At 38.1% G+C, this 17,811-nt stretch overlaps 1 protein-coding gene across 9 annotated transcripts in view; it reads right to left on the bottom strand.

Moving 5' to 3' along the window:
- ROBO2 (roundabout guidance receptor 2) overlaps positions 1–17,811 on the bottom strand; it is a 476,615-nt gene that overhangs the window by 24,257 nt on the left and 434,547 nt on the right. For all 9 annotated transcript variants that reach the window (XM_040582899.1, XM_040582900.1, XM_040582903.1 and 6 more), the window contains 2 exons: positions 12,332–12,592; positions 8,814–9,028 (listed from right to left, as the gene is read on the bottom strand). In XM_040582899.1, the coding sequence (XP_040438833.1) occupies positions 8,814–9,028; positions 12,332–12,592 (476 nt within the window). The remainder of the gene's footprint in view (positions 1–8,813; positions 9,029–12,331; positions 12,593–17,811) is intronic.

The following is a 17,811-nucleotide window of genomic DNA, read 5'->3' as shown; positions in this document are numbered from 1 at the left end:
GAAATCTTCTTTTAAAAAACAGTGGCATGCATATGTTGAAAAAAAAGTCCAGCAAATGCATGAGAATCTGCAGAGAACTGGTTTTCAAAGATACGAAGACGTGGAGAAATACATCATGGCCCTGACATAGCTGTTCAGTTAGCACAGCTGAATTTATGTAAATGTACATACAATGTGTAGCAGTGTAAGTCAACTTCTTCAAAGCCTTTTTATAATCCATGTCCAAGAAAGTATTATTGTGTTAAAAATTGTTAACTAGTAAATCGATAATGGCCTGCATATAAGTCCATACTGATAGACTAATTACTAACAATGGTGTCAAATGTTAAATATATGCTGCATAAAATAAGTCATGTGTACTATAAATGTATACCGGAATTTAGTCAGTAGCACACTGCACCACAAAGCCCAAGAACAATGGATTATTTTGTGATGCTGCAGTGACAAAACCTTTCAATGTCAGCAAACTGGCAGACTATAATAACAAAAGTCCAAGCACTCCTAAGATACAAGAAAAGAAAATGAAGTGGTCTATGGAGGTCTGACAGGCAGAAAGTGTGTTAAGTGCAACAGAGAGTAACAGAGTTTGATTCTGCTTGCCAAGAGGACACATAAAATTGTTATTTTCCAAACAGACTCTCGACCTGATGCAGACAGATGTAAGGAAGCCTAGATAACAGCAAGGAAAGGCTAAAACTGAATTTCCTCTGAGAAGACAGTTTCTGAACTAACAATCAAAGGACATCATAGAGAATGGAGAGTAAAAAGGCTTAGCAACAGTTATTGATGATGTATGAGAAGAGATACTACAGATAAAACACTTCATAAAGATGTAAGACAGTGAAATGATATAGCTGAGGACATTTTCAAACAATCACTTATCGACATATTCTGCAAAATATGTAAGCACAAGCTGAAACATAAAAATACAGCTAGACCCACGGATATCAAAGGACGATACTCAGGTGCTAAAAACTTAACTATGTATCTCGTTAGTTTCAGGGGCAGAGGGTTTTGTATGATACATTCTACTGTCTACACAGAGACATAGAAACATATCCTGTCCAGAACAGGTATGGCTTCCAGTACCATACGCACAAGACTATGGATGTTTTAAAGGAACTTAGGTTTGAATTTCCATTTGTTCATATTGCTCTGTCCATTTGCTACCCAGTCACTCAGCTGTTACACAACATACAATACACGTGATTATTTTAACGGGACACTTTTAGGGTTTGTCTAGGAACAGCTGCAATTTTTCACCTATTCTTTGGTGGGCTGGACTGAAGTTCATCCAGTCCAAAAAACCCCACCATGTTTTAAGCATGAAATATAACCTACAAAAGCCTGTAATGCACTCTCCAGGATGTGTGTGCACATGTATCACTCTACACACCCATAGACATGCCAGGCTTTCCTAAAAATAGCTAAATTTTAATTATCAGTAGACTGCTGTTATCAGAATGCCAATTTTTCAGGCTAACCCTATGGGAGAGCCCTGCCTGTCTCTGAACCCCTCTGCATTCCCATGAACAGCAAGCACTAGCAAGGCTAGGAACCGTGCACTCTGCCCCTGGATTGCTTCCCTTTCCCCTCTCCTCCAGCAGCAGCGAGGAGGCACCGCCTGTCAGGCCTAAGGCATAGCTCAGTTCTTGCAGGGACGTGAGCTTTACGGGGACATCCACACAGTTGACAAGTAAAGCAAGCGATGACCCCACCTGCAGTACCGCATCCAGTTCTGGGGTGCTCAGCACAGGGCAGACATGGGCCTGTTGGAGTGGGTGCAGAGGAGGGCCATGAAAATGGTCAGAGGGATGGAACACTTCTGGAAAGAAGGGTTGGGACACTTGGGGTCGTTGAGGCTGAAGAAGGCTCCAGGGAGACCTAACTGTGGCCTTTCAATATATAAAGGGGCTTCTAAGAAAGATGGAGAAAGACTTTTTATCAAGGCCTGTAGAGACAGGACAAGGGGCAATGGTTTTAAACCGAAAGAGGATAGGTTTAGATTGGATACAAGGAAGAAATTTGAGGGTGATGGTGGTGGGTGGTGAGGCACTGGAACAGGTTGCCCAGAGAAGTTGTGCATGCTCCATCATTGGAAATGTTCAAAGTGAGGTTGGACAGGACTTTGAGCAACCTGGTCTCATGAAAAATGTCCCTGCCCACTGCAGGGGTGTTGGATTAGACGACCTTTAAAGGTCCTTTCCAACTCAAACCATTCTATGATTCAAGGATTCTATGATACTTCTGGTTGCTTGAAGCAGAGGCGAAACTTTTTTCTTACTGTTGAAGTCAGCAAGTGACCATGAGACACATACAGCACGCACCAGCATATGTGACCAGATAACTAAAGGTGAAATCTCTACATTATCTCTCCTGGTTCCTGAGCTATTCAGTTTTCCTGTCTAAACAATTTTTCCCCAGCAAAACTTGCAGCAGTAAAACCCTGGCTAGATTTGCTGCCCAGAGGTGCGGACACCGCCCAGAAGGCATGAGAGTGCTGGAGCCCAGCCCGGGCACCTCAGGCCACCACACAGCTGCGTTAATGCAGCACACATGGTGTCTGCTTGTTTAAAGGCATCCACTGGCCTCTTGCTTTCCAAATCAGATGCACATTTGTTTTTCTCTGAATAAAAGCAGAATAAGAGATACTGACATCCCTTTCAGATCAGCTGAGTATTTTGAAATGGAATGAAACAGGCTTTTAGTGTCTCCTTTACATGCAGCTCACTATGTGTTTTCCAAAAGCACATTTGAGTTTTCACGCTTTCTGGCAACTGTAAATTTTACTCTTGCTGACAGCAGCAGTAAATGCTTTATGCAGAACAAAATCAACTCTGTGAAAAGTTGAACTCTGTTTTCTTGCTCCATAAAATATCTCTTGGTGTTAATGCAAACAGAAAGCTTTTTTGCTCTCAGGGAAAGGTGAGGGGAATAGAGGTGCTAGCTTCTTGCAGACAGCATTCTACTGCTTTTAGTGGCATTTTGCAGGCAATAAAAATAATATTTTTCTTTGTGAAGTGTACTCTTGATTTACTTTTAAAAAAATCTAATGCATTTGTGAAGTAAAAGCTGCTCACAACAAACCTAACACTTTTGAAAATTCCATTAGATACCTTCCTGTACATACCAAACTCTATGTGCTTGCCTAAAGTTAACAAATTATGTCTCTGGGACTTGTATGTGTGTGCTTATGTGCTTTCCTTCACAAGGCAATGGCCTTCACATTTCCTTCACAAGGCCATTAAGTACATGCTAATATTAAACCCCTGTTCCTCTCCAGGTTTTTTGGTGGAAAAGGGCTAGGCTGCTTAGGTTTGTGAAGTATGGATTAAGTCCTTGGGGACCGATGCTACTTCAGCTGAAAACATAGAATCATATAGCAGTTTGGTTGGGAAGGGATCTTAAAGATCATCCTGTCCAACCCCCCTGCAATGAGCAGGGCCATCTTCAACTAGATCAAGCTGCCTAGAGCCCCATCCAACCTGACCTTGAATTGCTCCAGGAATGGGGCACCTTCCACCTCTCTGGGCAACCTGTTCCGGTGTTTCACCACCCTCATTGTAAAAAATGTCTTCCTTATATCTAGTCTAAATCCACCTCCTTTTACTTTAAAACCATTACCCCTTGTTCTATCACAATAGGCCATGCTAAAAAGTTTGTCCCCATCTTTCTTGTAGGCCCCCTGAAAGTACTGAAAGGCTGCAATAAGGTCTCCCCAGAGCCTTCTCTTCTCCAGGCTGAACAACCCCAACTCTCAGCCTTTCCACATAGCAGAGGTGCTCCACCTCTCTGATCAATTTTGTGGCCCTCCTCTGGACCCGCTCCAACAGGCCCCTGTCTTTCCTGTGGTGAGGGCTCCAGAGCTGGAATCAGTTACAGAATTCCTTTAGCCTTTGTGCAGGAGAAAGACATTATCCTCTTTTGGATATGTTTGACTACTGTCATAATTACAAGGAAAGAGTGTCCACTGAATTTGGTGGAAGTGATGGAACAAAAGGGGAAATAGTCATTGCACCATTAAAATAAGGAAGAGTAATAGAAGGGGCTGAATGCAGAATATAAATATGATCACACTTCAAAAATTAGATCTGGTCTTCTACTTTATGTTATGCTTTGCCATAAAAGCCCAAATATTTAAATGTATACACCTGAAATAACCCCTTCAGTTTTAAAATTTGTATTATGGGGCAGGAAACACTAAACAAAAGGAGGTAAAAGTCATATACATACGTATATGGCGCTTCTCAGGTCCAACCATAATTAATGTCCTTCAGAAAAATTTAATGAAAAATGAATCTATGTCACTTAGCCAAATTTATTTGTTTGCATTTTCAATCTTTCTAGATTTTTTGGTTTCCATATTGCTGAAAGGCACAAAAAATTCTCAAATTTATTCAAGCTGTTAGAAAAGAAATGCACACAGAACACTAAGTAGTTGCTCAAATGTTGCTGAGCAGTAAAATACTATGATAAAGTGGCATCTTGCTGTGTCTCTATTACTTCTTCAGCACTAAAATTAATTTATGATCAGTCATCAATTCATTTACATGTCGTTTTATGCTAAATCTATCGTTGCTGATGAATGCATATCCCTAGATCCATTAAGCTAGAGTAAAGTCTGTGCTTTATAATATGACCCTGCTAATTGTTGCATTACCATTTTTATGAGGTACAAAAAGTAGCAGTTTCCTATTTTCTGAGCACACATTTAATCCATGAAACACATTCTTCCTATTAAATGCAATCTGTCTAACTGCTTATAAAATAGAATTTTTTGCAATAGGTATCCCTAAGCAAATCAATATAAATACTGAGCTCTGCCACAGTAAATTACGGCTTGTGAAAATGATTTTGTGTAATTTCCAAGAATTATTCCATTTGTGCTCAGACACAATGAATGAACAACTTTTACCATACAGACAGTGATCAGTGATTCTTTTAATCAAGACCAAAACATGCCAAATAAGGGATTTTCTTCCTCGCTGGGCTATACAGCCTAAGGAGATGTTTATAATTTCAGATCTATATAATTCTACTGGGGAAAAAAACCCTGTTATCCATTTGCAGTAGTACTGTTTACAAGAATATCTCTTTGCTTATATCAGTTTGTATCAGTTAGGTAGAAAAGGGCTTGTTCCAATTTACATCCTAGTTAATGGGTGTATCTCTTCCCTCAGTCAAAATGCACCAGGATGGAAGATGTACCAACTCTCACTGCTAGCTTCACTGGTGGTGCTGGGGGAGGAGAAGGTAAGGAGAGAGCAAAAAAAAACCCCAGACCATAATACTTTGATCTGACAAAGCCTAGTGTTGTTCCTAGTGATTTCAGTGAGAAGCAAATTAATTTCTTATATAGTCATCATATGCAATTAATTAAGTCTATTAACGTAGAATAACATAACAGATTCTTTGTGACCATTCATGCCATAACTGCACAGCAATTCATTATACAGGCAAATATTCAACATAAGCAAAAAAAAAATAATCCCACCATATTTAAATGTGTGTCTGAAAGCAAAAATAACCCTAAATGTGAAATAAAAGTCACGTGAGAAGAATTTTTACAGTTGCTTTTCAGTTCTTACACCCCACCCCCCCCCCCTCCAATCAGTCTCAGTAACAAACCATGCTGCGAACAAATCAAAACTTTGGCTTTAATTTCATATTCTATCCCACAATCATTCAAATATAAAGCTCCCTCCTTGAGTTTTCTTTGCAATATCTGGAAAATGTTAAGAAATAGTTACTGTGCATTCCTCCTTTCTTTTCACTTTATTATACATGTCAACATTATGTCTCTGCCACCTGCAAAGAGAAAAGCTTAATAGTACAGATAAAATCCTTGTCTGAATCTTCAGTTAGCTGTAACTAAAAGTCGAGGGCCTGGAAGACAACCTGACTTTTAAAGGAGAAACACTGTAGTTTCACAGGAATTTAACGGTCTGAGCTCGGTTTGCACAGCACCAGTGTTTCCCCTCAGAGAATCCCGTATTTGGCATCAGATGAAAACCTTGGTCTCAGCTCAGCCAGAAAGGACAAAGTACCATTTCACTCCGAGAGTGGGTATCTTCAAGCCATCACTGAGGCACGCTAACAGCACAGGGTGAGGAAACTCGCCATGCTCACCGTACAGCAACTCTGAAGGAAGTCTGAACCCAGATTCCTCACAATTTAGATTTCTCACAAACACTGAATTCACAGGATGCACTTCAAAATGAACAGAAATATTGCTTTATCTGGGTTAGCTGTTCTCATTTGTCTCCATTTTTTAATAAAATGTTTAAAGAAGTGAAAGCATGGTATACAAATTCCTAGGGAAATGCTGGTTTAAGTCACCAAAAGCCCTATGAAAAGAAGTAGCCTGTATATTCAAAGTGCAAGAAAGGACAATTTAGTTGTTCTACAGTATTCTAAAGACACTCAAATTAGAGAATGAGAAACATCTTAGAAACAATGAATGCACTTTGTTATACACCCTCCTTAACACCAGTAAACGCAGCTTGGAAGAGTTAACAGAAACAGATACACAAAAATTAAAATTCTCTTTTGAAACAATTTGCACAAGCATAATAAGAAAATTCCTTTCACCTCTAGAAAAAAACAAACACAAAAGAAGTCCTCAGAAAATCGAGGTTTTACCCACATAGTAACTGAGAAAACAGTAGTTTTGTTATTCAGATAGTTTGTCATTTCACAGATCAGTTAGACTAACATTCTGGATGTATTTTTGTAAGGCTCCACTGCTGTAATTGTTTTAAGTTAATCTAAGTGTTGGCTATACACAGTATAGGGTCAGTCTATCACTTTGCTTCCCTTCCAGCTGCACATTCCCTTCCTGCAGTGCCAGCAAACACCTTGCCATGTGGTGGACCAGAACAAGGAACAGATCCAACTAGTAATTAAACAAGACAAAGAAAAAGCAAAAGAAAACCCTAAATTTCCAGCTGGATGAGGACACATCAAGACAGTGGTGGTGATGAGTAGGAGTGCATTTGGATCACCTTAAGTACACTCCCAGTCTACCAGGTTCTGCCTAACTACTTCCAAGAAAATTTTAACACTAAAATAACTGAACATTTAATGCTCCAATACTTTAACAAGACTTAGAACTATTATAACAAACTTGAATGTTATGAGTAAAAGGACAAATTGTAGTAAGCACAGAAGTCTGCAATTTGGAACAGAAATTCAGCTATTCCTTACTTTGTGCTAGGTACGGCAGTCCTAAATATTACGTGAAGATGCAAATGTGAAAAATATTCATTTTCTGATTTACAGATATATCAACATTGGCATATTAATACATACCAAATGGAAAATATATAGCAACCTGATTCTTTCTTAATTTATTGCTGTATTACCAGTGCAAAACCCTTACTGCATTCCTAATGGAAAGGCTTCTGAGCCATTAGTGAGATATGTAAAAATATGCAGAATTATAGCCTGAAGGAGATTACACTAGAAATTCAAGCGAAGTGACTTAACATACTCATGCACTAATAAGTTAACCTTCTCAATTCAGGGATTTAAACTTTAACTCTACGGTCTTCAGTTGAATCTGGATTTCAAATCACAGCAGCAGAGATACAATTCTTAAATCTTAATTAGATTGGCAAGCAGTCTGGCCCTGGGGTGAAGGAAAACCTGGAAAGTGGGATTAAGCTACACACTATTTAATTCAACAAGGGAAAAGGAAGAAAATTATAGGTATTGATGTTCTATCACTGTCATATTCCTGCAGTGGTTTCAGAATAGCAATGTTTAAGTAAGGGTGGAAAATCCTTGGAATTTCAAAGGTCCAGAACAATGAGATGAAATTCAGAGGCACTATGGTAGTACGTTGTACTGAGCAAATCTCCCTTAAGGTACAACCAACAATCAGCGTTCTTCAACTGAGGTCGAACACTGAAGCAGCACCTACTAGCTTTTATGAGCTACAGACGCTATGTACATTTGGGTCTCCAGTACAGTTGTATGTTATGGATACAGGACATTATACAGAGGCTCAACTTCAACCTAAAGGGACATATACTGATGCTTACAAAATATACATTATGTCCATATAAAATCTGTATTTTTCAGGAAAATGTATTTCACTGCCTATGTTTTATCAACAGCAATTTTTTTCATTCTGATTCTGTGCATTAGTTATAGCGTGCCTTTATAGGCCCCCTTCGATGATCCCTTGTTGTACCTTTCCAAGGCATGCAAAGTGTGAGGAGCAGTGAAGGAAAGAATGTCAGAATAATTAAGTATCTTCACTGAAAGGGAACAATTACTAAATTAAGCAATACAAAGTAGATTCAAAATACACATTTTCCTACATAAATGTTGTATTTACTCTACAAATAAATGCTGTACTGATATAACTACACTTATTCTGAAGTCTTTTAACTTCCCTGTGGTCATATGTGAAAGCATTTACCCAGCAAAATATCTAAAAGTGCTTTAAGATAACATTTTTATGCTGCTCCTGATTTATGAAATATATATTTCTAAGCCAAGGTCTCCCCCCTCCTTTTCATGTAACTGGCTTGCTTCTCTAGTAGAGTGAACTTCTCATGAAAGCTAGGATATAATTGAGTTTTCTTTCAAGTCTTTAAAGCTTTTTAAAATTCATGAATTTTCTTATCATTTTGCACCAAAGCAAAGTATTTTCAAATCCTTCTTTAACTTTAGCGTTTAATATTAACACATTTTAAATGTTACAGAAATAGAGTGGAATAAATTTTCACTTAGAAAGTGTTTGACTGATGATGTATTTTACTGTTAGGAACAAGTCAGTGTTACTGTTAACTGTGTTTGGTTACCTGTCACAGAGCTGTCTAGATTGTCCATACTGGAGCCTGGAGTATGCTCTAGACCTCTTAGTGGCCTACTGATTTCTACAGTTTCTTCTTCAATATCATCCTCATCATCGTCATCATCTGGAACATCTGTTTCCAAATCTGAAATAAGGTTTCCAGATACATATCCTAGGGGCGGAACTGGAGCCTGAGGAGGTTGTGTATTGGTTTGGATGTGCCTACACAAACAAACAGGAAAACATCATCAGAATTGTTGAGACGTGGTACCCCATGGTCAACAGAAGATAGGCCTTTCAATAAGTCCTGAAGTAGATTTACAAAACGTGTTTGTTAGGTTAAACTCCAGAAAAGCCAGTTTAGTTATTCACCATAGCTTCAAATACCAGAGTACCTGCACACTTTCCATTTTTAAATATACTTCTCCTTCTGTAAGATAAGGAAGGTCAACATTTTCCTTGTACAGATTAGGAATGATGTACACAAAGGCTACACAAATCAGGTAGGAAGTCCATGGAAAACCACAATTCTGAATCCCAACCTAGTATATAGGTGTCTCACCCAATGTTCCACCTTGCAAATCACAAGTTGAGCCAAAATAAAATTTCATTTCTGCTTAAACAGACTCAGTGCCCTTAAGCAGAAGTCACCCTAAAGATGAGGAAATGGCCAATAGGACGGAAGAAATCTTCAAGTCCAATGAACCTATCAGTGAAGCCTTTTTATTTTGCTTTATTCCAAGTAGTTTAATTGATTTAATTGCAGCAGTATTAGGCCATGCATGTGTGAAATTACTGTATGCAGCAATCACAATTAAAAGAAGAAAAACAAAGATAAAAAAAACACCCACAGGATAGCTAAATGGCCAAAGGCAAGCACGGAACTTGGAGTTTAATTTGTGTAGTCTCTGAGAGGATAGAGACAAAAGGAACAACCATCACCTTTTGATGCAGCATTCTCCACACCACTACAGGTACACAGCAAGCTGTGCCAGGAGACCCAGGCATGACTGGCCTTGGCATAAGAGCATGTACCATGATTGAAATTGCTAACTTCAGCACGTGGGAATCCTTGGGTGGCTGTACAGGAGGTGCTGTGACCTGATTCAAATCGGCAGCACTCTGGACAGGAGCCAGGATTCTGCTGGTCTCTTGGTTGGACATCAGCATAATAGAAAAAATTATAACTGTCAGCTGTTTTTGTTTGGTTTCCTAGCTCTAACATATTTTTGATGACAACTTGGTGCTGTATTATTGCCTGAACTTGGTAAGTGCAGTAATTATTTTTATTCAAAGAGCTTTCTTTCTTTTCTTCGCCCCGCCCCCCGCCCCCCCCCCCCCCCCCCGCCCCCCCCCCAATATCAATCTATTGGATCTGAGAATAATTGGATTTGAGAATGTCAAGGTAAATGTTATGTACCACTGGAATCTCTCTCCACCTTGGTGTAGGTTTTAACTTCTTCCTTACTCTGAAGCTTATTTGCAGAGCAAATGCTTCCTTTCTGATACACAACCTCCTCCTGATAAGCAGTTCTTGAATACTTTTTTGTCTGGACACCAGGTTCTCAGCTATGCAGTGTTCAAAATACTGTGCTAAAGGGCACTACCATCTAACTAACCCTCAATAACCAGTGTGATTAGCTCCCAATCAAGCAAAATACTTAAGTATACGCTTAATGTTAAGCATGTGGTAGAAGAATTGAAGTCATTTTTTCATGTACTTGTAGTTAAGCATATACTTAAGCGATTTGCTGGATCAAGGCCATAATGATTATGTTCTTTTCCAGTAATATCTAATGTGCTCTTTCTTAAATTTCTAGTTGGCTGGTCTCTGTATCTCACTTCTGTTACTCCTACAGTAACCTATCTGACAGGTGTCACCTGGTTTTGTTTCCCCCCTCCACACTGGACAGGTAAACTTTGTGAAAAGAAAACTAAGTCTTCCTTCCCACTTAAGACAACGGAGGACTGACTGAACAGCATGATACATGTCCAGCCAAACAATATCAAAGTGTTAAATAACTCCATGTCACAACTACTACAAAAATCACTTGTATTTGCAGCCGTCAGGTTTTACCCCAATATCTGTCATAAGATCCTATTATGAAAAAAAATATGTTCTCCCCTCAATATTTTTTTCAGAGTTTCAGGCTCAATTACTGTGACCCTGCATAAGAATGACATTAAAATCTGTACAGGCTTAAACACATTAAGACAGTTCCCATTTTTCATTACTCTGAAAACAGAGCCAGACCTTTCCTGTCAGCTTCAAGAGGCTTTGCTGTAGACTCCCACTCCCAGACTGGCACCCATGGTTTGCAGGGCATAGAAAGGGAAACAGCTGCAAAATGCAGCAGCGATTGACTGCACAGACAGGGTATGCATCTGTGTGCTGGCTCAAAATTCAGCTGCCTTCTACCATCCAGGTCTAGCTGCTGCCTGGGATTTGGGTCTGTCCCACAGGCAGGCCGGGGCCTGCGCTTGGCAGCGTGGGGCACTGCAGTGGGACGCAAGTACCCTGTTGATTGAGTGCAGATTGCAGACAAGCCTCCAGGCTTTGACGGTGTCCAGGGAAAACAGCTGGCTTTGATTTGGCACCGCCTGCCTACCTGCCTGATTTATTTATGGTAGCTCAAGCTGAATAACTTTGTGGCTTTATTTAAAAGCGAAGAAAGGCTGCTCCTCTGCTGGCAGCGTGCCATTCGGTAACTAGCTCTGCTCCTCTCCTCCGAGATTCACGGGCTTTGTCTGGATAGAAAAGTTGTAAAAGGACAACTGCCGCTTAGGGAACATCCAGAAAGCAACTGACCTTCACCGTATCCCCAGCCTGGTACAGTTGACAAGTTCTTTTTCAGTCCCGGAAGAGTTTACTTCTGTTTGTTTTGCAGGGGAAATGTTACTGTGGTATTTGCTTGCTCTTCCTTTAAACAGGCATAAAGCACTCTAAAGCACTAGATTCATTTTGTAAATACTAACAACTTCCTTCCTGCTATTTCTGGGTGTTTCCATATGAATCAGAAATTTTCATGGTATTTCAAACTACAGCCAGAGATGCAAATGCTTCATTCTCATGTGACACAGAGTATAATCTGCTACACTGCTATTTCAAGTGACTGGTATTATTTTTAAATGAGAATTTAGCACCTCAATATTTTTGAAAATCCTTACAAATTCATATATTCCACTATACTGAAAAGAGAGTACTCTGAACTGTATGAAAGTTGTCAGTAGGTGGGTGTCAACTGCTTAGTTGAATATATAGAAAACCTCCAGAGGAATATTATTTTTACATGTTTTTAGCCAAATTTTAATGTATTACCAAGCATTATTGTTTAAAAAGCACCTAGTAATGTTTAAGGCCTCCACACTATAGGTACAGTTTTGCTATTTCTTCTTCTATTTCACTGCTTTGGAAATATTACTGAAACATTACTGAACACAGTTGATATCTATGCCATAAAGGAATAAATTATTATCATTATGCTTTCATTTCCCAGACTGCAGGTGCCCCTTCCAAACATTTACCATGTCTGCTTTGCTATATCAAACTGGTAAGCCCTAGTTAATTCATCAAGGTGGGCTTGAAGCATTGGCTGCATCTCCTCTCGTGGAGAAGGCGTGAGGGTTGCAGTTGACTGTTGTCCAAAGGAGATCGCAGGTGACGAAGCTACTCCTCGGACAGGAGGCGTGGGAACGCGATCATCATCTTCTTCAAGCTCATCCTCCATGCCCTGATGTAGGTAGGTCTGAACTGGCAAAGGCGGACACCAACCATCACTGTCATATCTAAAATAAAAATCAAGTAAACTTAGCATATATCAAATCTCATCTTTGCTGTGCAGTAGAGGGTGTGTGTACAGGATTTTTGCTACAGTTTGAATGCTTACACGCAGCTTGAGCTTTAAAATTTATTGAAAATAGGGTCATAATTGCTTAAATTCTCCTTACTGAGCTTGTTTAATTTCTCTCACAACAGCTAAGCAACTTGAATATGATGTGCCACAACAAAAAATACTGATCCATTATCACATTTGTTAATGGTGATTAGATAATGTTACCCCACAACCATCAACAAAAACTTACTTCCTGGATCATTAACCTTGGAAAATGCATGAAGATTGACCTAGAGATGAAAATAGCAGCATTTTTAAAAGGCAGAGCGAGGTTTACATAGTTGCACTTATGCACTTCCTGACTCCCATCCTCCCCTTTATTTGTCCATAAATCTACTATTTTATTTTGCAGCTTAAACAAAAAGCTACACTTCCCATATAAATTCTGGTCTTTTCATACTGCACATAGGTATCTGCTATGATGTGTAATACATTCCTGTCGCAGCAGCACTGACCCTAAGCATATGCTATGTCACAGCACCAGCTGATAAGATACATTAGCACACACGTTGACAGCTCTGCCAGCACCCCACCTCCTAACTAGTCTTTACTGGGACTTACTTAGACTGCTAAATTTCTAAACACTTTGAAAAACACCTGCCCAAAGTAAATGAAAATATTAACAACTACCAATATTCTTCAATAGCAAGTTCATCAATCTTCACATATAAGAGTTGTTCTGGTAGCTTTCTGTGGTCCAATTTTTAGTTTCATACCAAAGGTGTAAGAGGTGATGCTACATCTAATTGCAGCTAGAAACAGAAGCTTTATATTCTATTACTACTTCTTAAGCAAGGTTTGCCAGCAATTCAGTCCTTTTCTGTCTATGTCTTCATCACAGGACCCTTCAATTGTGTTGTATTACAGTATCATCCCAGGACCCTGTCCTTTAGAGACACCAGCATCACTCAAGACACATAGGCCATAGTTTATGTAGTCATCCCTTTGCGTTATCTCCCCAGAGTAACTCCCTAATATGAACACAACGTCAATTGTGCCAACTTTGCTGATGATCACACCACTCAAATCTCAATACCGTCTACTCTTCCCTTCTTCAAAACATCCAGTCAGTCTGCAGTCCCTTGAGTATCTGCACGTATTTCTTAACTCCCACTGTATTCCAAAATACCTGAGGATAGATAGCTCTCTTCAAAAGTCAATCAGACAACCAAAAGCTCTCACAGCTCCTTCACTGTCAAACCATCTCACACTTTAAAAGCCATTCCCCAAGCATCATCTAAGTCACTGTATCTTCTTTCCACCTTCAAGAACTGCTGACAAGGTAAAATCTTTTTTTCTGCAATGCAGGCAGGCAATGCATTGCATTATACAGTTAATTTCTCAAACCAGTTTAAAAATATTCCTTTAAAGCTTCTGATTTGGAAGGAAGGAATTACCAATTTCCCAGTGAAAAATGAATCACTGCCAATTTTCTGAAGTGTGAAGCTGGGTTACAAAAAGGCTGGGAACACTGAGACAGAGCAATCACAAAACCTGTATTATGAACAGAACATTTACATTAAGCAAAACCAAAATTTTCTAAAATTAACTAAGCTACTTTTTTCTTATTCAAAAGTCTGTAGTCTGTACTTAAAACTACAGATTCAGGATGACTAAAACAACCTGACTTAATCATCCAAAAGTCTGTGGAAGACATACCTTGTAATTGAGACTGATATCACTTTAAATCCATATCTAGATATAACCATATATAGATACACAATCGTACGTACATGTACAGAGGTGCAAATAAATGCAGCATCTTAACACTTGGCATTTAGGAGCTTTTGAATGATTTATCATTACCATTTTCATAACACAGAGAACTAAGAAAATGTTATATGATATATATTCAATTCCTTAGGAGACAGATTAAGCTATGTCTAGCTCTAATTTGTCCTTCCTTGCAATACTCACACATGACATTGCCACCCAAGGTTGAAGAGACCATCCTAACTCATGCAGCTAAAAACGTACAGTGCAACAGCTCTGTCACTTGTACTCTTTCAAACTCATGCTTTGGTCTAATGGCTGCTTCTTTAAAAGGGACAAGGCAGAAAGATACTCCCTAGTGACTTTTCAATAATGCATAAATGTGCTTTGGATGTACTCGCCTTTTGACCCTACTTGCTTCAAATCCCCAAATGTTCAGCTTGATAGTAAAAAGATTTCTTAGTAAAAAGATCCTGCACAAGTACCATATCTTTACCCAGATTTTGTTTGAAATGGAAAGGACCCTAAGCCTGAAGTTCAGGCCATTGAGAGTCAAGATTTCAGGTACAAGATACAAGAACCATTGTCTTCATAATGTAAGATGTCCAAAATAGCCACCTGTTCTAAACTGCATTAAAAAAAGAAAAAAAAAAAAACACCCAACAACCAAACAAAAAAAACCACAAAACCAAAAACCCTGCAGGAAAAAGCTAGCAAATCTAACAGGCTACATAGTAACTACACTTCATATAAAAGACACAGTTATTAAAACTTCTGGAAGGAGCATAGTGAATATTGGTCACATCCATGTTCTTTTTTAGTTTTCCAAGTAAATACAACTTGGTGAAAATGCAACCTTCCTCAAGTACTTCTTATTAACTTCTAAGCACCTTAACTTCACTAGGGACCTCTGCTTATAATTTCATGATAATTAAGTCCCTAATAAGCTCTGGCTAACAAGCATGACTCTCTATGTTTCTAATAACTTTTATTCTATTCTCAGCACTTCTATTCTAAAGTATCTTTTGCTATGAAAGAGCTTGATTCATTACATTGGTAGATTATTTTTCTTCAAAATAAAAAAAGCGGCACATTCTGCAATTGTGTTTCACTACACACATCGTTGCAACTAAGACAGCTTCCCTCTCTAGGCCTTGCCAGAAAGGATTTTTTGATGTAAAAGGTATTATCTTCTTTACTTTTACTGAAGACAGAAAATTACTATCAAATATATTGACATCCAGCAGCTAATATTCCATTTTAAAGTATATTCACTAGTATGAAATAAAGAAAAACCATGACAATATGGAGACTGCCTTTACCAGGTTTACCTCAAGATCATGCATATTATCTGTGAAAAGAGCATAAGTAGACGGTAATGAATAATTAATAAGCGTTTCCTTACTGTCAAATTTATTAGATAAAACCAAGCCAAAGCAGCTTCTCTAAAAGGGGTGGGAAAGGGAACACACTTAATTGGGAGCTACTACAGGAAAAGAGAAACTTCAAAGAGTCTGCAGTATGTACAAGGGAAAATTAAGGAAGACAACAAGGAACAAGCAGAGAATTTGTAGAAGACCACAAAAAAGGGGAAAGTTTCACAGGTAATACCTTGCCAGAAAAAAAACAGTATAAAGAGACTTTCTGCACAGGATATATAGGAATTTAAGACATCCTAAAAGCTAGCACATGATATAAAATGGCTGCTTGGATTAGCATGTTCACCTCTCCTTATATGTGTTGCAGTTCGTGGAAAAATGAAGGTGAATGAAAACCTCAGTTCTTCTGGGTAGAAAATGGTAGAGAGAACTAAGAGTGTATTTTTTTTTCCTTCCTTACCTATGACTGAGTTAGGTGACTTTTTTTTTCCACTTGCTGCTATTGTGGATTCTCTTTTACATTTTATAAGCCAATAGCATACTAGTGTTCATTTCCAGTAAGCAAAATAAGGTGTCAAAATTTTTGGGACACTCATGCCAATGAAACTGACACTTGAATTCAAGATTTATAGGAAGACATGCACAGAAAAATAAGTTTCTCTTTGGATGCCAGCTTCCTGTTTTATTGCTTTAAATGTTCACCTATAACACATTGTGAGAACTTCAATAAAATCTTCAGATTTTCTTACTGGAAGTTCATTTTTCAATTGTAATTAATAATATAATTACATCTGCATGTAATTAATTCTAAAATTAAAGCACCTTAAACTTGTTACACATAGTACACATCAAAGCAAATTAAAGAAAACTAAACCAGTTTAAAAAAAAGTTTGCTCTCTTTTTTTTTTTTTTTTACCCAATATATCAATATTAAAGACAATATAAGGAATGCAGCCTATGAAATCAATCCATTTTAGCATGTTGAAAACCACAGAAACAAGATCAGCCCCTGAGTACAGAACACGCATTAGCATCGGATATGTCCTCAGGAAGTATGGGCATTGCAGATTCACTGGCTTCAGCAAAGTTGGTTGCAAATTACTGTAGCTCAAGACTGATATTTAAGTCTAATCTTCAAATCTTTTGAGTGCTTGGTAAAATGCACATGAGAAGGTCTTGTTATAACCACTATTAATAAGATATTACAAAATACAGAGAAGGCTAATTCAAAAGATAATCAGAGGAAAAAGTGAAGTCTGAATTGTTGGGACCTGGAAGGCCGGTGATTACCTTATCCTTAAATAACGTTACAGTGTCGTCTCGGTGATCAACATCATTCCTTCCAGCTAAATAACAGATACTTTAAGAAACTAAGGAGTCAAGGTCCATGTCACAAGGGATTTTCTAGAAGGTGTTTTCATCTACCTTTTATGCTATGTCATTGTCCTGAAAGAAAATCCCAGTTGTTTGTCTTCTATAGCGTAATTATTTTAGTGAAATGGCTGCACATATGTTGTAAGGATATAAACTAATAAAGACAAATATTATATGGCAAAACAATCTTAAATTTATTTTAGTTTTTATAACAAAATACAGAACAAAATGATTATATGGACTTTTTGCCTTGAGATTTAAACATTTACAATCAGTAAGGTTACTAATTTTCCCTTATATTTTCTTTGAAATTCTAACTCTAATACAGCTTCATTGTAAGATGAACTCTGTTGACTTACTGTTAGTTATTACTAATTTTAAGAATTGAAGGACTTGGTATAAACTCAAATATTAATATTTAATTATTGTAATTGTCATTCAAAAATTAGTGATGGTCAATTCATGCTTGCAAAAGAGAAAACACTTGAAGTATTTTTTACTCAGTAAAGCTATTACAATTATTTTTAAAACGTATGTTAAATCCTTAGGAAATATTGATTAATCCACGTGTTTAAACAGGCAGAAATTTGTTCCTGACAGAACAATAGTTCTCAAAGGCTCTAACAGAGCTGATCACAGTAAACTG

This window comes from Falco naumanni, chromosome 2 (genome assembly GCF_017639655.2).
Source record: "Falco naumanni isolate bFalNau1 chromosome 2, bFalNau1.pat, whole genome shotgun sequence".
Taxonomy (NCBI): Eukaryota; Metazoa; Chordata; class Aves; order Falconiformes; family Falconidae; genus Falco; species Falco naumanni.
Note: the sequence above shows the minus strand (reverse complement) of the source record. Positions and strands in the feature narration are given on the sequence as shown.